Source organism: Tyto alba, unplaced genomic scaffold (assembly GCF_018691265.1).
Source record: "Tyto alba isolate M040663 unplaced genomic scaffold, T.alba_DEE_v4.0 Super-Scaffold_6, whole genome shotgun sequence".
Lineage (NCBI taxonomy): Eukaryota > Metazoa > Chordata > Aves > Strigiformes > Tytonidae > Tyto > Tyto alba.
The window spans coordinates 35,363,484-35,387,225 of NW_024881327.1; the positions used below are offsets into that span (position 1 = coordinate 35,363,484).

General features: G+C 33.8%; 1 protein-coding gene and 1 pseudogene across 4 annotated transcripts in view; both read right to left on the reverse strand.

The window, feature by feature from the left end:
• Positions 1 to 240: 240 nt before the first annotated feature.
• The window catches only part of TBC1D19 (TBC1 domain family member 19), a 54,556-nt gene continuing 31,054 nt past the window's right edge, over positions 241 to 23,742 (reverse strand). For 2 of the 4 annotated variants that reach the window (XM_042807610.1, XM_042807613.1), the window contains exons 11-21: positions 23,296 to 23,408; positions 15,878 to 15,952; positions 15,413 to 15,475; positions 11,437 to 11,521; positions 9,064 to 9,108; positions 7,515 to 7,547; positions 5,001 to 5,110; positions 3,682 to 3,773; positions 2,841 to 2,956; positions 1,777 to 1,847; positions 241 to 762 (exon numbers count right to left, since the gene is read on the reverse strand). In XM_042807610.1, the coding sequence (XP_042663544.1) occupies positions 688 to 762; positions 1,777 to 1,847; positions 2,841 to 2,956; positions 3,682 to 3,773; positions 5,001 to 5,110; positions 7,515 to 7,547; positions 9,064 to 9,108; positions 11,437 to 11,521; positions 15,413 to 15,475; positions 15,878 to 15,952; positions 23,296 to 23,408 (878 nt within the window). In that variant the 3' untranslated portion in view covers positions 241 to 687. Of the gene's footprint in view, positions 763 to 1,776; positions 1,848 to 1,881; positions 2,005 to 2,840; positions 2,957 to 3,681; positions 3,774 to 5,000; positions 5,111 to 7,514; positions 7,548 to 9,063; positions 9,109 to 11,436; positions 11,522 to 15,412; positions 15,476 to 15,877; positions 15,953 to 23,295; positions 23,409 to 23,742 lie in introns of all 4 variants that reach the window. The other 2 variants (XM_042807611.1, XM_042807612.1) reach the window with 2 other exon arrangements.
• Positions 8,333 to 8,442, reverse strand: LOC116959563 (annotated as a pseudogene).

Sequence of the window (23,742 nt, forward strand, 5' to 3'; positions counted from 1 at the left end):
TTACAACACGGGGCCTTTGATGGGACGCTGGGTAGGAGTTTAGAAGCCGCCTGAGATAGCTGTATACCTAACTGAAGATGAATGGGGAATGCGTGACTACATCTCTGTATATGAAAAGAATAAACGGAAGTAGCTAACCTGAGAAAGAACATGAAAAAAAATCTATGTGAAGAGAAGAAATAAGATATAGCAGAACTGGTGCTTGATCCTACCCGTTCGTTAGAAAATGAGAAAAAATTCTTACACGTTGAAGTATCTTTATTTTCTCAACTGACGGTATTTGAACTGGTATCCTCTAAGCTGTGAGCCTGAAAAAGTAATTTCATATTACAAGAGAGCTTTTACAATTCCGACATTAACATCACAAAACTCAGACCATGAATTACATTTATTTTATTTAATTTAATATTACATGCATTTTAGACACTGATTTGTATTGTTATTTGCACAAAGTAATCATTCTCAGTGTACAAGCAATAACCATTGCTGTTACGGTGAAATTCAGTAGCATGCACTGCACATACTCATGTGCCAAGTTAGTGTTTTCAGTTAGAAAATTTTAAGGTCATGATTTCTAAATCAATATTAAACATACAGTTTAATTTTGGTTTTATGCAGACATTGCATAGTTGATCATTAGCTTCTCCAGAAAGACTGGAATTGTCGTACTAGTATTGTTGAAGCAGATCAGGTGACAGTAGCAAACAAAAAGATTTGAAGAAGAGGCATAACTTTCAGGGTTGAAAGGTCAGCAAGTACAGCCTAGAATAAAAACCAAAAAGGCTTGTTAAACTTGACATTTTAATCAAATTTCTTTTTAAAGCAAGTCAAGAAATCAGAAGACTTAAATACTGACTACTATACTAACAATAATTAGATTCAGATCTGGCTAAAAACAAATTATGCTGTTTCATGTTAGTGCCTTATTGTATTATTTTTCATTCTAACATTTAAAAGAAAAAGCACGTGTTTACATATATAAACCAAGTAACTTTATTTTAGCCTTTAGCCTTCCTTCAAATATACATGGCATCATGGTTGAATAAGGGGTCTAACATTTCAACTTGCTTCTAAAAATAATTGGGAATTAAGAATCCTTATCCTGTGGCTTGGCCAGTACTTGTGAAGTAAGTTGAACGTAATGACTCAAATAGTCAATGCCTTCTCATGAAAGTATGTTTTTTTAAATAAATAAATAAATAAAAGTCATCACAAGGTCTCAAAGTTTGGGAAAAAAAAAAAACAAAACAATATTTTTGGAAAAAATATATTTTAACAAATTACTAGAGATAGACAACAATAAACTTGGTCTCAATGACTTAATTTTCTTAATTTCCCATGACAGTACTCACAGTGAAATTTCAGATTCAATATTGATGAAAGTAGTCTTGTAAAATCTTTGTAGTATCAAAAAGCACAGAAGGAACTACATTAAAATGTACTGAGAAAAAAAAAGTACAAATTTCTACAATATTTTAAAAATAACATATCCCAGAAACACAGATTATATATTAAAAGAGAAAAAAAAAAAATCTAATCATACAAAATAATTTGGTAACACTGCATTTTTGCAGCCAGTATACTCTTTTATTTCCTTTTACTCCAAAAAAGCAGTATTACATACTGCATGTTCACAATTTCCTTAGTTTTTTTATCTAAGGTAAGAATTTAAGCAGAAAGATTTGCACTATGTACCACGTGCCATGTGAAGCTTAAGTTACTCTTGTTGGCAGAGCATCAGAAACTATTTCAATCTCCCCTGAAACTTATCCTTACTTCAGCTGCAGCCAGTGATGTCACCTCCATCAGGTTGACTGCTCGGAAAGCAAACACAGCAGCTGCCAGGACTGAAAGAAAATGACTAATATTTAAGTTGCTGACCTGTTAATTAGTGATTAGAATTAATCTTGATGTAAAGTACAGTTGTCACTCCCTTAGAGTAATTATTTTGATTCCAAAGAATAATATACAATGGATGGATGTGTTTCGGTTTCTTTGGCCACTCTTTAAAATAGATAGGAAAAACACAACATTCTTTCAGAAAAGTCTGAGTGAAAATGCCTGAGTTTAAGATGACTAGCTTTTAATCAAAAGGGACAGGGTGATTTACAATTAGTTCATTTCTAATCCAATAATTTTAATTTATTTAAATAGCAATATTTCAGTTGTGAATATTATATAACATTTTTTAAAATGTTCATTCATTTCGTACTATCTGATATAATTATATCTCTTTACATAGCTGCCTTGTATGTATAAATGGAACCAAAACCTTTTCTATTCTACTCGCTTACCTCATATGTAAAAACTGACCGAGCTGAAGATACATGTCCTTCTTTAGAACCCCCATCTTAAACCTTGCATAAATCTTAGGACATTGTTTCCTTTATAAAAATAAATACAAAACTTTCGAAGTTTCTCAAAAGATGGGACTTTGAAGGAAGAAATTCAGCAAAATCAGGGGAACTCTTAGTTGCTGTAAGTACTGAAGTACTTGCCATAAATGAGTAACATGAATCTTGTATTTTGTGAAAGGTATGAAATCATTTATTGTTACTACTGAAGCTGGGAGAACATCCTTTGTTCTGTTCAGAGGGTGGTTAGTATTTTTGGAGTGCTATCATAAAAAAAAATGACCTTGCATATTTTTGTTAGAGATTGAGTATTTATGCAATTCTAGTTTTCTAAAAGTTACGACTCTTTAACGTGTATGTAATCTGCTTGCAGCATTCAAAGAGCAACTATTTTCTTCTTGCCACAAAATACACTGAAGCTAACATCCACCATTGAAGTCTTATATCCACCTGACTTAAGAAGTTTTGTAAAAATAATTCTATTACCAGCAAGAATTTCTAGAGAGTTGTATCCCAGGATTCTGTCCCACAGAAGCAAGAGCTGATCTGTAGCTAAATAACCAGAAAATGCTCGTACCATCCATTTAAATGAAATTCGTAGCCTGCAAACAAGTGATAAACAACAGTTATTATATTTCTGTCTCCTATAATGATCAGACAGATCCTCTATAAATTGAAAATATTTCATTGTTCTTCTGCATTCATCTCCAGGAAGAAGAGCCATTTTCTCTTGCTGCATTAATAATCAATATTTTCCTTTGCAATAGCCATCAGAAAACTATTTAGCTACTCATTTCACAAAGTACTAATATAATTAAAATATTCTGACCAATTAGAGGGATCCTCAGCTATTATCACCCCCAACATTTAATCCTCTCTGCTATTATGATGGATACCAATTATAACAGCAAGATTTTCAGGTTCTGTTGCAGCTGGTGCCATGATTACACTATAGAATGACAGCCTCTTGCTCCCTCTCCCCTTCCAGTAGCTTCTGCTGTAACTAACATATCTCTGTTTCTTCTACCATCTAGGAAATAAATCATTTAGTTCCATCAGATCTGGCATTAATAACTGAAACTTAGCTGAATAATGCAGCATTTCTCATAGAGCAATTCTCCTCTTTTCCATAGAACATGCAGAAGTGCACAGATTCCATACATGCAGGTTAGACAAAGGACTCCAACTGACTTTCAAGGAAAAACAGCACGTTGATGTTTGCACTGTTGAATAATTTCCCATATCTTTTAAATTAAAATGCTACAGAACAGCATTTTGAGAACAAAGAATCTGCAACATTTGTAGCAAGGCAGAAAGAAGTACTTACGGCTGAGCCCCAATTTCTCGAAGGTGATAAAAGAGCTGGGGCAGATGGGTCTGTATAAGAGTCTCAAACAGCAAACACAATGATACAATGCCCTAAGGAAACAAGATTATATCCTGAATACTAACACTCATCCTGTCAAATCTGAGAAAACAGTATCAGCATGTAAGTATGCTAGAATTTTCATTTCAAGCAATAAAGCACTATTAGTGATATAATATACAGCTCAGGTAAGCAGGGCACGAGCAGCTCTAATGCCTTCAGTCACTAAAACCTTGCTCCTACAATTCTATGCACGTATTAGCAACGTAATAGGTTGTGATAGTCCCTGTCAGCTCTAGGTTACCCATGGTATTTGTATGTCAGGGTCTCAGTACTTAGCGGGGTGTTATAATATCACCTACTTGAAATACTTGCACTTTGATGAAAGAGACCTCAGTTGCACTAAAAAAACACAGGATGTGAGAAATAGTGTTTCTCTAACTAAAATCAAACAGCAATGGGGAAAACCACAAAAAAGTTAAATGTAAATACATTTTAAAATGTCTTTTAAAAATTACCAAATGAATAGATTCTTGTCTGACCTGTTTTCATGCTATTAAAGACTGAAAGCACAATGTACAGCCTTGAAATGGTATATCAAAGAAAGGATTTTCTTTTAACCAGGAAATGTTTTCCAAAAGTAATATAACTATTCAGCACTTTGTGAGGAGAGAAAGACTCCAACAATTTACTATGTTTTAGTCTTCAAAAATAGACGATAAATCTATTTCTACAATTGTCTTACATTGAAGACAGATGGTCCTGGTCCAAAATAACCAAATTATTTAAATTCACCTAGCAGTGCTACAAAGTATGTGCTGTCACACAAAGATACTCGAGATAAAGAGACATTAACTTGATATCATTTAAACAATATCTGTTTATGACTATGTAAAGTCCCTCTACCCCAGAAAATACTTAAGTGTGCACTTATATTTAATTAATTAAAATGAAAGTGAGTATGCATTTATATGACTTCTTGAACAGAGAACCCTCTTACATAAAATACTTGACTCTTAAAAAAAGCCCTCACACCCTCTTAAAATGAGAACTGTACAATTTTAAAGTACATGATATTCTATAGCAAAGACTAACATTGATGTAGAAAACAAAAATATCCAAACAGGAATTACCTAATAATTTTTCCAAGCTCGCCTGAAATATTTTATTATATTTAAAAGGATATACTTCAGTCACATAGAAAATCGTGCCACTGTATACTATTGTTCCATAGCAAACAGAATATCAAGTGAGTGGGTTTTAATTCCTAATGAACTTACAGAGGGATGAGAAGAGATGGAATGGAGTCTGAAGAAAAAACGCACATACATCTCACGGAATATCTGATACAATTTGGAAGGTTCATGGTACAGAAAACAAAGTGGAGCAACTGAAAGGATAAAAGAATTATAATTGACTCAACACTGCAAACTGCTAAAAGAGTTCAATGATTAAGTGCATGAAGTATGAGGAAAAAACAAGTAATTTATAGTAGTACAATTTAAAAAACAATACTAAACCAATTATTTATAAAGAAGTATTTTATAATAGAGTCTACCATTTGATGTAAAAAGCTAAGAAAGGGAGTACAATACATTCTATATATTTAAAGAATCTAAACTAATTGGACCCTGATTACTCCAGTGCTGGCTTCTGAAGCATAAGAAACATGATCTAAGGATAGCTTGTCTGGGCTGGAGGGCAACAATATATTGAACAGTGCAAGTTTTTGATTCAACTGTCTATAACGTACAATGTGCTCTTGGGCTAGTGAACATCTCTGAACAGGTTCCCCGTTTGTAAGACCAGAATAAGCTTACTGCTCGAAAATAGGTGGTGTGAAAATGAAAATACTTTATAAAAATGGCTTTTGGTTGCCACAATAACATCACATAAGTATGACAGATGGATAGAGACCTGTTTCTTTCTTATAAGACCTGAAAACCATGGACATTTGGCAGTGTACTGTTTAGAAGTCTTTTAGTATACCCGATTCAAAATAAAAGTTGGCTACATTTGTAAAGCAGCAGATCTCAAAACTTTTTTTTTTTTCAATCAGACCCTGTTTTATTTTTGTAAGTCTAGTATACAGACAAATGTGTTGTAAGTACAGGCTGCACAAACATAATCAGTTCGCTCCGATTGCTACTCCATGCATTCAGTGCAAGTTTCAGAGACAGTTGTTCTATATAATTTCTGTAAGCAGACCTTTTACGTGTCCACTCACCGCATCTACAGCTTCATTTTATAGGTGCATTCATTATGGATGACAGCTTACATTTTAACACACTCATGGTCTCTACCTCTACATTCACCTTCCCTTCCAGTTTTATTTACACAAAGCTAGGGATATAGATACATTTGTCCGCGTACATATGTATACATATGCATATAGATATATGTACATTTATATATGAGTGTTTGCATGCGTGATTAATTTTCATAAATATGGATCAGAGGAAGTGGCTTCATAGAAAATAGTGGCATATGTGTATGAGAGGTGGGGTGCTAAGGTGGGGTGAAATGTTCACAGAAATGTGTGTTTACGTAGGGCCATGGAAAACTGAGGGTGTTATTAGTGTGTATGTTTTTAATGATTGAAGATGGAAGACTTGGCAGCGTGCAAATGTACATAAAGACCAGGAGGATAACAGAACTGTGCCTGACAGCTGGCACCCTACAAGTGTACGCATGTGAACATGAAAAAGTATACAGGATTTAAATAAGGCCCCAGATATTTCCTCTGACAGCAGCACAGCCTGTAATACACACACAGGATGCTCTGCTTGGTCCCAGCTGTCATACCCACAGCCAGGAGTTACGCTGCTGTGTTCCTGCTACCTTGCTTTTCAGCCTCCCTCCTCCTCACAACCAGCACATTCTGAGCCCTTGCAAGGAGAGAGGACAGGAGAAGGAAGAAGCTCACACCCAGTTTGAGAGATGCTGTTCTCAAGGGCAGAGACAAACCCAAACATTTTGAAAAGCAGTTTCACACAGAAAAAAAGTGAAAGCCTCCTAGTGAGTACTGAAGAAGTTTGTAACTAAGCTGTTCATTACTTCAAAGACTTAAAATTCCCTACTCAGGTTCAAATTTGCATTTCATATTTAAATCATCTGACTTTAATGATCACGTGGTCATTAAACTTTGTTATTAGCAAAACATAGCACCTTAAGTATCATCTTAAACTCTGCTTGCCTTGTGGTGCCGTAAACACCGTTGGTAAATGAAAGCAAAAAACTGAAAAGCTGTAACAAATAGTCTCACGTTGTTGGAGTATTTCTGCAGTAGCAGCCTTGTTACATCTGAGACCTGAGGAGATTTTTCTGCTATTTTCCTAGAAATCTGGCTGATATTTGACCTTTCCTCTGTGCAGTAAGGTCGAAACCATTCTATTATTTAACGTCCCTTTAACACCTGTTCTAGGCAAATGGATACAGCACCAGGCCTTTCACATAATTCATGTTTTTAAGAATTCTCTTCACAGGTAACCTGGTCTATGCAGAAGTGAAACACAATAAAAGAGCACTCTGCCAACAGTCTTTATCCCTCTATTCATATATATTAAGATGTATAGCTCAGCTATTAGTGTTCAAAGAAGGAATTCCCACATGGTAATGAGCTGTAATATAAGTAAAAATAAACAGCCTGAAATTTGTAAAATTACATACAAGATCCTTCATACGCAAAGAAACAAAATACACACAAGTTTAAAAGCTGCAGAAAAGTACATATAGCTTTAAGCTGCAATATGATAAAAAGCAGTCCTGAGGTTTTAAGAGTTTATGAGACTTACCATACATAGAAAAGCCGTGAAAAGGAATTACACCTACAAAACAAAAATATTTCTTTTTTTTTTTCTTCTATATTTCTTTTTATCCATATAAAAACATTTATTTTACCCCAAGGTTCTAAATTGTATTCTGCTTACCACAGGAATAAAATATTTCCTTGTTATGGCACCTGCAGTCTTAGATCTCAATCTTGTAACTATTTAAGTACAGGAATTGTATCACTTACTTTTGTACAACCAACTACGTGCTTAAACATATGCTATAATTCCTAGAAAGACAAGTAAAGCTCCATTTCCATGAACTTATTATGTCTAAGCTTTTCTGAAATCAGAGCCTGATTTCAGATAAATGACAACCAATAAATGTCATGCACTGACAAGGAGGGAGCAGGAAAACAAAAGGCCAAGACCTCTAGTAATTCATGTAGTACTCAGATAAAACATCTAGAGGACTTGTCAGTTGTATCATGACAGTTCTCTCCTCCTTTCCAGCTCATCTCAGCTCCCATTCATAAATTTCCATATGGGATTGGTAAAAGGGAGCTGCTTGAGCAAAAGGTCATAAGGACAATGCTTCATGGCTACAAAGTTGCAAAGAATTGCAGAGGCAAAAATGGAAGAAGGGGGAAGAAAAGTATGTGCTACAACTGACACCATTGGAGCACAGAAGAATGTCCTGGGTTTGAGTGAGTGGTGGGGTTTTTTGGTTGCAGAGGATGGTTATGGGGTGGCCCCCTGTGAGAAGCTTCTCGAGGCTCCCCCAGCTCCAAGTCAGCTCCACCTCTGCACCAAAACTGAGCCCATCACTCAAACCCAGAAAAAGCCTACAGCACCCGCTATTCCCGGGCAGTCTCCCAGCCAAGTACTAACTGGGCCCGACCCCGCTTAAGCTTCCGAGATCGGGTGTTCTCAGGGTGGTATGGCCCTAGGCTCGCTCCAGGTGTAAAAGACAAGGCCAAAGACACAGACTTAAGGCTGGTGTCTAAGGCCTTGACAGCAAGAGCACAGAACTTGAACTTAAAATACAAATGCAGTGCAAAAACAGGGAAAGGATTGAACAGACAGCAATTGAAATGGTCCATGTAAGAGCTGAAAAGAAGAATTTTAAAAACTGAAGTAACAACAGCAATGATACTAACTTGAAATTATATAGATTAGTTATGTCTGAACTTCTTAAATTAATACAAATTTTGAAAGGAAAAGACCTTCGGGTGTAGTTTGTTGAGTACTGACAAGCTGGGGGTCAGACAGTTTCAGCATGTATCATTCAGATCCTCTAAGTGGTGAAACAAGGCTGGAATACAAGCTGCTGCACCAGAAGTTGTTTTCCTTCTCCTTCCCACACACACAGACAAACTCCATATGTGACTGCTAACACCAGGCTGAACGTGGTTTTGGAGTAGCTTCAGTCCAGCTTACTCCTTTAAATTAATGAATTTCAAAGAATAACAGCAAAATGTAATTTGTAATAGAAAAAGAAGTTACAGATTTAAGAAAAAAATCCTGTATCTTTCCAATCTACCACTAGAGGAGGCAGTAGTATAATTCTTACCATTTGGAGGATAGAAAACAGCATATTCTTCCATTCCGAGTTTTCCTGTGAATCATCAAACCACAAATAAAATGTTATTAAACTGTTAAAAGGTGTAAAGATTTAAATTTAAAAGGTAGATTCTAAGTTACAATTATAAAAATCATTAACTAGTTACATTATTGACCATTTGATATTGTCTAAAACAAGCAAGAAATCAAATAGGACAGGTACGGTGTCAGATATAAAATTAAAATGCAACACCAGTAAGGGAGGATGACAAACAGCAAAAAAGGGGAGGAAGCTTTCAGCAATGTCAGCCCATAGAGATTTTATTTGGGTGTGTCTTAGGACCTGCAAAGGTGCTTGCTGCAGACTTTGAAGACAGTGAAGCTCTGTGAGAGAATAAGGTTAAGGAGATGTCTGCCATGCTGTGGCAGTCTGACCTAGGGACGGGAAAGGCATTTAAAAAGGTAAAAGTATATATGAAAAATATTGAAGGCTTCCTTAAGCCTGCAACAGAAAGGAAGATGGATGGTATAGTTTTGATATAACAAAAAAATATTTAAGTAATCTGTGGGATACAAAAGATTAAGACAGACAACCACTGATAGCACAGACCGAACATCTAACTTTTTCTCTTCCCAGCAAAATGAACATGTTATATTAGTCAACCATATTTTAACTACAGAGCCTAATAACTTAAAATCCAGTATTAAAAAATTAACAATTTATGTAGAAATATAGAATTGTTTTAAAGCATAATTACACCAAATTAAAAACTAATTATTTAAGTTTTAAAATGAGAAAATTCAACTAGAAAATGTAATTACTTATGTGAACATTTATAGAATATTCAGAGATCCATTATATCTCTGTGTATTTTGTTCAGTCTACACGGCAGAATTTAGCACAGGAAACCTTTGTCCAGTTCAATGGAATCTGGACTTAGATATTTTTCTGTAGCATGAGTTGACTGAATTAAATTAAAAATTTCCCTGAAAAGCTCTTGCCTAATACCCCATAAAAATAAAATCCAGTATTTTCCAATTACAGAAACCAGCTGTTTCATTAAACTAAAAAACATTTTTTACTTTTCCTCTCAACAATTTGCTTGCTGTGGAGCATAGAGTTGTAATCTGAAAGGAGAGTATTTTTAGCATAAAGCACATCTCTTGGAAAATTAGCCAAAAATAGGACCTACAAGCCTTTTGGATTTACACTGGACAGGTTCAGCAGAGATTTAGATTTCAGCAACTTCATTCCCCAGATTTGTCTAGGAATAAGTGGGATGTTTCCCATAGCTGTGTTTCTGGGCTGTCATTGCTCTGTGCCTGAAGCGAGACCTGGAATCCCACTGTTGTTCTGCTCCCAGGTGAGCCCTTTGCTTGTTTCAAAAAGTAGATAAAGAAAACTCCCTAGTTCAGTTAAAGAGAGAGAAAAGACCTACAAAGCAATAAAGGAGGAAGAAAAAAAAATTAGAAAACAAATATTGCCTCTAGTGACATAAGAAGCAGCAAGAGGAAAATGTCATCAGAGATCCTGTTCAAAAAAAGAAACTGGTACAGGGATCTCATTTGGCTAAATACACTGGCATGAGGGACCAAGGAAGAAAATGGGAATGTAGAAGGAAAGGGTACATAGAAAAAAAATAAGTGATTGGATGGCTGAATGATTCAAGAAAATTAGGAGCCTCTGGGTAAAGCCAAAGCAGGTAAGGACCTAAGAAGCAAGGGAACAGTCCAGAGGTATGGCATTAGAAGTTGGCAGAGAAGGCAAAACTGAACAAATAAATTTAAGATTGCTAAGAAAAATAAGACTCACGTGGGATCTTAAGTCAAAGAACATCCAAAAGTAAGCTAACGCTCTGGAAGATGTCATGCTTTGAAAAGAATCAGTGTAAGTCTGCTTGGTAGAGCTCTACTCTTCCACTCCTTAGAACAGAGCCCACAGTTCCTCAGCAACATGTTCTCCTGTCTACAAATATCTTCAAAACTCACTGCTTTGGTAACATCCTACCACCATTTCCAGTTGTTAAATTTATTGAGTTGCAGAGGATGTTGTGTATTTAAATTGCTAGCTCTGATGAAGATAGATGTTGTCAAATTTTTATCCCATTGCTACAGTTGTGTTTTTATTTTGGTAAAACACTGGAGAATTATACATAGAAAACTACAGTAAAAGAACAACATCGCAACCAGGACTTCACGTGACCAGCTTCTAAACTGTCATAATATAATCTGTGCAGATGTCAACCGGATACATGAAGTTTTTATTAATGTTCTTTTAAATTTGGTCTACTAGGTGCAATGAACATAAAGCAAATTCACATGCTGCATTACTGCAGCAGTCAACAAAAACCTATACAATCTTTTTAAATACAATTCCTTTTACCTCGTATGTATGATTTGGGTGGGGTGGCACTACTGTAAGTAAAGTGCTCCAATACAGCTGTATCTCGGGAAAAACAGAGTAAAACCTGTAGAAAAGACAGCATATAAAATTCAGCTGACTTACTGGATCAACAAAGCAATGTCAAACATATTTAAGAACCTGCCTTAATTAGCACATATTAGATGCTATTGAAGAGAGCTAATGCGGTGGAAAGCCCTTGACCAACTCGATTTGCTTTCCTGTTCAAATTTCCAGGCTCACTTTGAACTTGCTATGATTTTACCTTCATATTCATTTGCTGTCAGTAAAATATACCAGTTCTCCAACCTTCCTCTTTGCCTCTCAGCACAGGTTTATCCTCTTCTGTCTCATCATTAGTGACCGTGCATGCATATGGCTGATTTATTTTTTATAAAAATACTGTGTTATTTTTCTGTTCAGTTACTATGACCTGGGGAAGTCCTAGTAAGTGAATAAGCAAATGAAACATGTACATTTTTGCATGTGTGCAGTTCCAGAAGACTGATCCTTACATTTCCTTTAATTCTCAAGAGCTTTACAGAATGCTTGCAAGTTATTCAGTTCTTTCAATAAGCACAGATTATAATGTTCACCTCGTATCCATAAATTCTGAAATACACATAGTATTTTGGAAATTATATTTGTATTTTTTATTGTTTACATAAATTAAATATCTAGTACTCATATCAGTTGAGTATAAAATTAAAAGCTAAAAGCATTCCTAGAAACAAAATAACAATAAAGAATATCATCCTATATGCAGTTGTAAAAAATGTAATAATTTCAGTATTATACTTGAAAATGTTCATGTTTCCATTCACTGAAAGACTGCACTATCAAGAATGTACACAAGAGGGCAGAAGTAAGACAGACTTCAACTTCCTGCTAACTTTTTTGCATAGTTAAAATATCTCTGTGCTTGCAAACAAATTTTAAGAATTTGTTTGCTCGTTTTGTCAAGGTGTAAAAGGTGGAGGTGTTTCACTACATAATTTATTGTGAATAAAAATAAATAAATTTTACCTTCAACTAATTATTGCAAACAGGAAACATGCAAAACTGAAACATTGTGACATCTGAACATCATTGCTTTTTTTTTTTTTTTTAAATGGACAGCAGGTTGCATTTTCAGACTTTCCCTTCTTTTGAACCTCAAAATAATTTCTCAGATATAAACACCTTTTAAAGAATAGTTTATCTTGAACAGTTTAACTTAAATATTATTTTCACGTAATACACAATCATTTTCATAGCTGCCAAAATATAGCTGACAATAACAATACACAGGCAAACATAATTCTCTCTATATGTTAGCTGAGGTGAAAGAAAAAGAAACTAATCTAAAAAGGACATCAATTATGTTCTTTCCTAGGGGAAAGAAGGTAACCTTAATCTGAGGCCCCTTTTTTAGGAATACAGTGTCCAATACCAGTATCTGAAAGTCTTTAAACTAAGACTATGTATCTTTCTAAGAGATAGACTCTAGCTCAACGTAAGTTATGACTATACCTAAAAACTGCTAGGTGAGATTCTTTGCATATATTCATTATGGATGTAAGACTAAAGTGTTAAAATTGAACCTCTGGACTAAAGTAATGAATTTACAAATGTAGTAATTGAGGTATTATTTTTCTTATTCACAAAAAATGATAAAGCTAAAGAAAATAATCATACAAACCCCTTTTTAAGTACATAAATGTTTGGCAAACTATTGGATATTTATAATCAAAATTGAAAAGAAATCCACTGAATTCAAAGGACTGAGAAAAAGCAAAAAAACAAACCCAAACCTTTTATCAAGAAAAAAAATACTATATTAAAAGTAACCGTATTCTATTTCAATAGTTATATAGTAATAAAAACATGTAAATTTGGAGATGAAGAAAACAAAGATACTACATGAAATAAATTACATAATTTCACAGTGTTCTTCCTGAAAAGGATTGCATGCTACTAAAGAGGTACCAATAATCCAACCAAATATCCTTATTATTATATAATGCTCAAATTTTCTGGTTTTTGATGGATACTTGATCTGTTAAGTAATAACACAGACAAATGCCACACTCTGCTTAATGACTTGGAAAATCAGAGGCAGCAAGTAGTCATGAAAAAAGCCACAAACCTAGTGCAAACAAATAATTTATCTTGTGTAAACTAACATTTTCATTATCTATTTTATTTAGCCAATATTTAAGTCCAGTTATCATATGAAATCATTAAATAATATTCCATATCAGAGTGAGTCATACTGCAAAATTTTTCTAGGGGCCACAGAACAAAATCATTCAGCAGCAATGCATTTACAAATTAGGTTGGAAGAAAAAATTATCAAGCAAAATGGATAATGTTCTTCTGGAAAAGAGTCTGAAGAATACCAAAGTACCAAACAAAACTAGAGCAACTAATAATTATAAGTTTGAGATATTCTGCGCCTCAAAACCTTGCAGAAAAACTAGGCACTCCATTTTTCAAAGATTTTTGGTGATTCTCCTTCAAATTACTAAGGAAAGGTTAGTCCTTTTAATGATTTTAATTCTGTCATCATTCTTTTATTTGATACAGATAAATAAAAAAAAAGAGAATATTCAACTGTGGTGTATATTGAGAATGAGGACCAAAATCTATTTCTGATGGTCTTAAAACAAAAGATTATGCTGTATACTAGTTCATATTCAGAGATTATAATCATGTGTTCACTGAAACTCAGTTAATGACTAACTAACGTGCCTTAGTAGTCTATGTAATGAATGAAGCAGAAAAAAGAATGAGATTTTCACATCCCGTGTCGAAGAGATGTTACAATACTGAAGATCATCTTTGACCCTTAAATCAATAAAAACTTCTATATGTAAATATTTTAGTGAATAAATATCAATGTTTGAGTTGTCATTATGTAGTCACTTTTCAAATGTTAATTCAGAAACAAATTCAGATACATAACTTAATATTGGAACTATTTTAAGTAAGAAAGGCTGTAAGTTAATGAGGTTATAATTTTAAGTATTAATGTTTCAATGCTTATGACATCAAAATATTATCTGTAGACATGACTGATTGAATAGTATGCTTAAATAGTAATGCATATTTTTATACCTATATGGACTAAGCAGCATTAAGGACTGTTTCTTGCTTAGTTAAATTACTAGCAGTTTTACATATTACCATCAAAGAAGAAATCATTTAGTTTCACACAGCTCTAAAACTAAAAATTAGGCAAGTTTAACCTAACAGATGTGACTAATGAAATTGAAAGCACTGTGGAAATTATAAGTTTGCTGCATGACATTTATGTTGACACCGCAATCAACTACACATTAGGAAATTCAGAAATGTAATGTCCTTCTATTTAAGGGCATTTGACAGGCAGCAGTGCAGATAATTCTTTATAAATCAGCTGGGATCCCAATTGCTAGAAGCAGCTTTGGAACGGGAACATCCTAAAAGCAACCATACATATCACTACCTTATTTGGAATCAGTGTCTTCAATTTGAAAAATATGTCAATACAATATCCTTTATGCTTATTCCAGTAGGTCACTCTAAAGCAATGTGTGTTTTTTTTTAAAAACTGAAACCCTTAATATACTTGTCAAGTCTTAATTTCTCTGGATGCCACAGCTGTTAATCATTTTATTATTGCAAGGCTGGAAAGGGGAAGAATATGGCTGACTGCTTATTTTCTGTCTTACTGATTTGGAAAGACATTGTGTAGAATCCTTCAGAGTAGGATTTTCAGAAGCCTGTCCTGCTTATCTGTTTAAGTGTACAAGATTAATTTACAGTATTGTTATTCAGAAGGGAAAGTATATGTGATGCAGCCAACAGATGCTATCAAGGGTCCCACCATACTCTGCCTACACATGAAACACAAAGGCAGTCCTCACTCCAAAGATGATATAACTTCCCAGGAGTATACCTCCTAGCTTTCCTAAGAAAAAAAATAGTTACATACCTGATATAAATAGTCCTCAAATACAAAATAGTAGTCATCGTTACTTGCTGTCAGCTTTACATCCTGTAATCAAAAAATACAGCAGTTTGAAGCCAAAAGACATCTTTTCAGACTGCTATAGAAGCTAAATTTAAGACAGTGGTAGAAAACACTGTTTTACCATTGAATCATGAAAGAGCTATAATTAAGCATATACTCCACACTTTAAAAACTGTAATACTAACTTGATGAATAAAATATTCAGAACTGAAATGTGGAATGGAAGTGCTTGGACCTCTGTGCTTTCTTCCTTGCAAAACCAGAAACCAGTGATTCCTTTAAATGAACTTACTATTTCTTTACGACTTAACGGCTCAACTCAAACAAATTATTCTTACACTCTTTAAAACCTAACCACCTAACATTTTCTTTGTTAGAAAACCAAGATACTGGTGTGATGAGTATATAAATAATTTAATCACTTACTTTGTAAATCAGGCTGTCCACTAAAAGGTCATGCTGAATCACATTTGACTTAAGCTGTTCGTAATACAAGATATCCTAAAATTAAAAATACTATCATCAATCTGAGACACAACTTTAATTTATATTTAAACTAAGACATTTTTAAACAATTAGAAAAAAATAAATCAAGAAAAATCGTAAGCATGTATTCAGCTGAAAAACCCACTACATAATTTACAAAGCATTCTATCACTGCTTATTCTAGCTTAAGTCCTAAGAAATGAGGCAGATTTTTGAGACTTTACAAAATGACTACCCTTTAGATAACTAATAAAATGAGTATGAAGGAACTAATTCAAACCAAAGATCTGTATCTTCAAACCTTTGGGTCTCTACAGCTAAAACCTTTTCGGTGCTCAAAATCATTACGGTTTTCTTCCTTGTTACCCTCTACTTTCATGCACCCCTCCATTAATAGGTTCTGTCATATCTTCTAGCATTAGTGGGTTGCTGCAAATATTTTATATTAATCTAATATGAATTTCTAAATAGCAGAAATCTGTGAAAAGAGGCAATTATAAATATATAAAAAATATTGTGAAGAATACAAAGAACTCGGATCTTTTTTTTAAACTCCAATTATTTCCTGTCTATAGAACATATACAAGAGTGAAAAGATGGGGAAGTATCAGAACAAACACTTCGCTGCTTTTGCTTATTTTACCCCTTTCTTCTTATAAAGACCTTGCAAAGGAAACAAAAAAATTAAATAATGCACTATCATCACGCAATTCCTAAATCCCAAAATACTTGTCATTATGCCTTCATCTGAATAACACTTTTTCACAGTGAATACCACAGTTTCAAATGGAATTGGAATAAATTTATAAACTAAGTCAGCAGTCCCAAAGCTCTTTCCAATTTACAAAACTATTTTGATTTCAATGTGTCTCTACAGGCTCCACACAAATGCTTGTATATTCAAAGTTTGACAGAATATTTACCGCCAATTTCTTTGCAAAAGAAGGTAAGTCTGGAGTAAGGATTTAAAGAACAATTGGAAAGTAAGATGAAATTCTGAGTGGAAGAAAAAAGGTGAAGAGAAGGCTAAGGAACATTGTAACTGTTCTTTGTATCAATCCAAAACTGCTAAGTGGCGAATATTATACACTTGGGAATTATCAGAATTAATACATTATTAGACTGTTAAGATGAAATGAAGACAAAAGCTGTATTTATTAATTACTGATAAATACCAAGGGAAATTATTTACATTTTTCTTTCTGAGAAATAAAAAGGTGAGGTATAAATAGTACTATATTTCTTTATGAAGGTTCAGACAAAAATATTTACTGAATGTAAATTAATTGCAGTATAAATGTATCACTGTTCTTAAAAGCTACAGAGAACTACTCTAATATTCAAGTCACAATTTTAAAGCATCAATAGTGTAGTCTAATTAAGCGTTACACTGTCAAATTAATAATTTCTGAAGGGTTTTTTTGCCACCTCAAATAATTTTAAATATTACAACAGAAGAAGCTAAAAAAAAAATCCGCTTTCATACCAAGCATATTGCATAACTGTTTCTGTTGTACACAAAAGTACTCCTACGTAAGAAATGGTACAATGAAACTCATGGTTACAAGGGTACTAGATAATGCAACTAATAATCTATTGTAACTTGGGAAAGAGATTCTAATAACCTCATGGTTTCCTGTTATCGCTTTCTAGTTTTTCATTCTCTAGAACTGCCTTGAGCAATTGTGAAAGACTGTTTGGGAGAAGGAAGTAATATGAAGGAAGAGAGTAATCTTTTGCTACACATGTATAGAGCACACTTGAAATTTACAGGCAGAAACAAGTTTTCTTCAAATACTTTCACCTGAGGTCATGGTGGCTCCAAGCCCCAAGTTAACATTGTCAGTAGTTCAGCGTTTTTGTACTAACCTTCTCCCTCCTGATTTAGGAAGCCATCTAATGATGTTTTACATTTGCTCACAAGAGTCCATTTTCCTGTTATTATGCAAATTACTATAAAACCGCAACTAAAAAGTAATCACTTAAGCACGTGGTCCATTCATCTTAACAGTCAGGATAACCTGGTACTAAGTTGAATTGTTGCTGCTTTAGTCACAGTTAGAACAGACTCGGTGATTTGGCATGCAAGGAATGACTTCACTGAATATATGAACAGCAGATTTCTATACAAGAAAAAATATTCATAAATGATGCTCTATTGTACTGACATAATGACTTTAGAGTGCTTAGTTTCAGTGCAGTTTTGTTTATGGCATCGTAATGAACTATGATTTTTATGTTACTAATTTCTAAAATATTTACTAGCTTCCTATGTCTTAATTCAACTGCATTATTAACCAAAGTGTAAAGAAACATGTTAATTGCAATTATGTATGAATTAGTTTAGTATAGCCTGTGAACAGTACTTTCCACAAAAGAAATCCAGAAAACTGCTAGAAGAAATTTAAATGAAATATGTTTAATCAGAACTGAGTAGTTGCTATTTGTTGATCCAGAATGACACAATGTATCTAAATCATTCTGTAAAATTTCTTGTTTTAGAAAAGGAATCAGTAAAGTTGAAGTGTAGAAACTTTAGATTTCCCATCATCCAGACTTGTGTACCAATTTTAAAAAAACAATCTACTTATTAGAATATAAGGCAAATATTGCCTGAGTTGGATCACAGATTTGAATTGCTTAGCCTTAACTAACAGGATGTACAATTTCTGAAATATATATCCTTCCCAATTTTCCTCCTTAATTTGTTTTAATTGCTGTAAATATTTCAAGCAGTTAAAAAAGTGGCAAGAATAAACAACCTGATGTTTAGGGCACTGTTTAAAAGACAGAACAACTGGGCTCAGATTATTCAGCAACTCACAGAAACCGAATGAAAGTGTTTTAAATTCAGTTGAATACCTTCCTCTGTATGATTTTAAATAAAAAGGGTGAACAGTTTATCACCTTTTCTTTTCTCATAAATAATAGTTTCTCCTTTGCTGTTACAAAAACCCACTAGGACAACTTGGTCATTTCTCAGAAAATCAAATGCTGTTTGCTGTTGCTGTTATAATTTCAGCATGAACTAAAATTTCAAATGCAACTCAAAACTCTACCGTGAAAAATTAAATAGCAAATTTACATTGTAAATATTAGCAGAGTAAACCAGTACTTAAGTATTTTAACAGTTAAATGATTTAATAAAAAGACCAGAAGGCCAAGCTATCCACCTGAACTAGAACTCATATGAAAAAGTTTGGGAAACAAATCAGAAATTTAAAAGAGACTTGCAATGCTAAAACTGTCACAATCATTTTAGAAATAATGTTTTTAACTCATTACTTGTCATTCATTTTCTCTTAAATTGTGAATGTTGTGATGCAAAATGAGAACAGGGCTCAGGAATCACACCAGTTTTTTAGATACAACTTGACCACAAGTATGTCTTGTCTTACTAAGAGGAATGGGCAAGAGGCTTGTAATTCATGCTGTATTAATAAATTTATTCCTTATATCTGAATCATAAACAATATTGGTCACAGATTTGTGTTTAAGACACATGACCCTCGTGCTTGGTGATCAGTTTTTCTCACACAGTGAGAAATTTTTTTAAAAGCCTCACTCAGGCTTCAAAAAAGATTAAAGTGTTGTTTTACTATTTTAGTGGTTGCATTTCTTCCTCCAGAAACAACTGACCACTACCAAGTTTCAGGAGTGTCCAAAAATGTGGTAGGTTTCTTAGCCTACAATGTTTTAATTTATAAAAACAGAATCTCACAATTTTCATCTGATTCAATCTTTTCTTCTCTGTCTGTGTAAGCTTAACTTGTAAAATTTTTACTTTTTAAAAATATGTTGTATTTTTATATAGACAGTAGCTTTTCTCAAAAAAAAAAAAATATTTTTATCCTGCACCTCCAAACATACTAATTTTTCCAAGTTGAAACAACGTACTTTTCAGGATTGCACTGCCCAGCCCTCTTGAACTTACAAAGCCACACACCAAAATTTCGACCCCAAAACCTCAAACTATATCCACCCGAGAGCATTAGGAAAAGGGAGCTTTGAAAGTAGCTCACAGACAAGAGAGAACGGTATCTTTCAGCAGTACCCAGCAAAGCTAGTTTAAGCAGCATCTGGTGGTTCACCTTCTTTAAAATTAAGGTTTGGATTACTCAGCAGCCCCTGTGCAGTCACAGTTCACGTGTGGCCTGTCACGAGATCCCTGGCACAGGAGCTGCACTCTCACTGCTGAGCTGTAGGCAGCTCATGATTCATTTTTAGGCTACCCTTGCCATTTGATTGTGCTGTCTATACTTGCCTCTCAAATCTAATACAAGAAACGGGTGGGTGAAGCATAGGACTAGGAATACGAAGAAAGGCTGTCACTGGGGAGTCTAGAAAGGAGACACTAAGATTTGCAGGAATTGCATGAAGCCTGAAGAATGGCAACCAGCATTAATTAGGTGAGCTGTAGATTTTGGAACAGAAGTACCTGAGACAAGCACAAAACAAAAAACCTGAACTGATTACATAAAGAGATAATAGACAGAAGAGCTAAAGAAACTGCCTCCTGGCAAATCCTTGAAGAGGATCCAAAACTTATTCTCCTTTTACCAGAGAACCTGCGAAAACTACTTGCAAAGTACATCCTTCTCCAGTCAAAGATGACAGTGCATTACTGCTTCTCTCCTGTTTGAATTGTGCAGCTACTGATCCTAACCAAATAACCCTACTGGTAAGGCAAAGAGTTAAATCATGGTCCATTAAGAACTTACCATCTCCTCTATTTATTATGGTTTTAAACTTAGGAAATCATATTCAGTAAAAGCTGCAGTAAAACAAAGCATTACTAATTTCTGCATGCTGCAATTTTCAGAATTAAGATTGATTTTCAACCCATTAACTTAAAATTAGAGGAAAAAAGCCTATAAGATAATGAACATTTGGGGGTTTTAAGCACTGCTTGAATAGCATGCAGTGAATAAACAATAGGGTAACACACCAAACAGAAGGAAAAAAAAAATTAAACAGATTCTCAGTGTGTGCCATCCGTTTTGAGCAATCAACAAGGCAGACATCCCACAGGAAAAACTGTATTTGTCTGATTTAAGATCATATGATAAAATACATATATACAGCAAATTGGACTGTTTGCATGGACAATATTAACTGTGACACTGTTCAGCTTTTAAATGTTTGACTTTTCAACCTTAAAAGTGCTCTTTTAACAGTTTCTCTAAAATGTACCATTACAAATGAAAACTAATAAACAATTCATTGCCAGGAAAAGTGTTTATGTATTTCTAAATAATCCTGCATATAGAGCTTACAGTTTATCATTTTTACTATTATGATGCTACATTGTTAGTATCATCCCTTGCTTGGCTGTGTATTAGCTTTACACAGAGGCTGAGCTTTACTGAATAAAATTTTCCAAACAACAATATTGGATGCTAACACACACAAGGCTGCCCACATCAAACCCTCATAATGTTTTACATTAAAGAAAGGAAATTCACAGTCCTTTTGAGTTATACATGCAGCTATAAATGTAATAGAGTCTAAACTGCAAATCAGAAATATTACAGCAAGAAATCTCTGCAACCACACAATTCAACTTCAGCAGAGAAACAGTACACAAGAGGTAAATAAGTGTTAGACAAACCAGTAAAGTCTATATGAAATACAGCAGATCATAAACCAGCTACGTGTATCTGAAAACTCCTTTCCTGTAATTTACAAAAAATAAAGTAGTATATTCAGTATATGCAAGAAGAACATCTCAGGGTGTTAGCATTACCTAACAGTAAATTGAGTTAATACCCTCACAGCAGAGACTAACCTTTTGAGAACATCTAAAATATTCATACTTCATGCATAGTATAAACACATATTTAAAAAAAAAATCTGTAAACTAGAGTTAACTTTTAAAGGACCTAACAGCATAGCTGACAAATATATTAATAGACAGACATATCTTGTTCCTCCTTAAAAAAGGTAACTGTTGAAAATTGTTCATATGAATTTCAGGAAACAGATTATGACAAATCTAATTCCACACCAACTCATGTTTTATATGAGCATAAATAAAAATATTTTAGCATTTTTCTGATTATTATTTTGACTTTCAGTCATCAAAACAGAATACCTGGCTTTTTCATTCAATTATTTCATTCTCCACATTAAGATAAAAACACTCTTAGGGCATGAAGCATTTAACAGAATATAAACAGTTGCAATGTAACCAAAAACATTAATTTCACACCTGTAATATTCCTGCTCTCAAAGTGAAAGACTTTTAAAGTTCAAGTTGTCCCAATAATTTAAAATAATTTAAATCTAGCATTAAGCATCTTAAATAAGATGTATAATATTTATTTCAACAGCTCTTTCTTATACAGAAAATTCAATCTTTTATGTGCTAGAAACAAAAGACCATTTTATTTTTTCAAAAAGGAATAAACTAAGTAATTCTAATATCAAACCAAATAACTTCAACTCCTTAGGTAAGCTGTCAATGAACAAGATTTACATTTGTTTTTAAGGCCAAGATCTTATGATTTTACTATGTAGTTACCAATAAATACCTCAGTATTACAAAAAAATAAGTACATCCTCAAAGGACATGAGATAGTGTAAAATTCCCACATTTATGAGAAAATTTACAAGTATGCATGTTATTTTTTACTGCGATAAAAACCTTGAATCAAAGTATTCACAATTCTGGAAAGATTGGAATAGAGATTTAACTTTTTACAGTATATTAGATATATTGACTATAGCATGGCTTCAGGTACTGCAAAAGGATTTCATTGCTGACGACTTGAGTCAAATATAAGGTATAACGGAAAACTGCTGCTGTACAAGGCAGTATGAAAACAATCCACATCTTACTAGTTCCTCTTTATGTCTTTCTGATTGTACATATGTAGAGTATATGCAAGAATATGTAAAGCAATTTATAAGACGTGTACATGCGTATAATGACAGATTCAAATAGCCAGGAAAAAGGTATAGCACATCATCTTCTTATAAAAATTAGCAAATGTAAGAGATACAAAGAGATACAAAGATAAGAGAGGTTCAGTCTTCTATTCAGGACTTTTTCTTGTCCCCTTCTGAAAAAGATAGCACCATATAGGTAAATCTCAGAAGCTAGCCAGAGCAACTGCATAGTTTCTTCTACAGTAATTTGCTCACATATCTCTTAAAAAATTAGGGAAGAGCCTAAAAGACTTCACCACAGCACAGAGCTTCTTACAGGCATGTGTATACTTCTCGTAAAATATATATCAGTTTCTGTGACAACTCAGTAGAGCATTTCTATTTGGAGAAAGATCAATAGAAGATAAGTGCTTGTACTTCTGTGTTTTCACCTAGTCTTCATATTTTACTCTCACTTTGCTCCTTACCTCTGGCTGATTAGAAATATTGAGAATGAGGGCCCACAGATCAGCTCGGAGTGCTGTTGGACACCCCTGACGAACATATTGTTGAGCTGCAGCACTATCTTGCTCTGCTAAAACTGTAAAAAACAAAGAAGATAATGAATTGATGTAGTTTATGACTTTCAAAGTTTATCAAATTATGAAATACCTTAAAATTTTAACTTTAAACTTGTAAAGTTTTAACTTTACAAACTGGTTTACCATACTGTAAGCATTAGCTAGTGAGAGAATATCTAAAAGGTCTTATTTCCAAAATGCAGTTTTGAAGCAGTTCCCTGGGAAACAAGGCAATTGGTATTATAAGCGAGGCTGTACTACCTTCTATCATAAAATAACACTTACTATGTATCTATGACTATTCAAGGCTAGTTGCAGCAAGTAGACTAGCATCAAGCAGAACAAACAGCGATT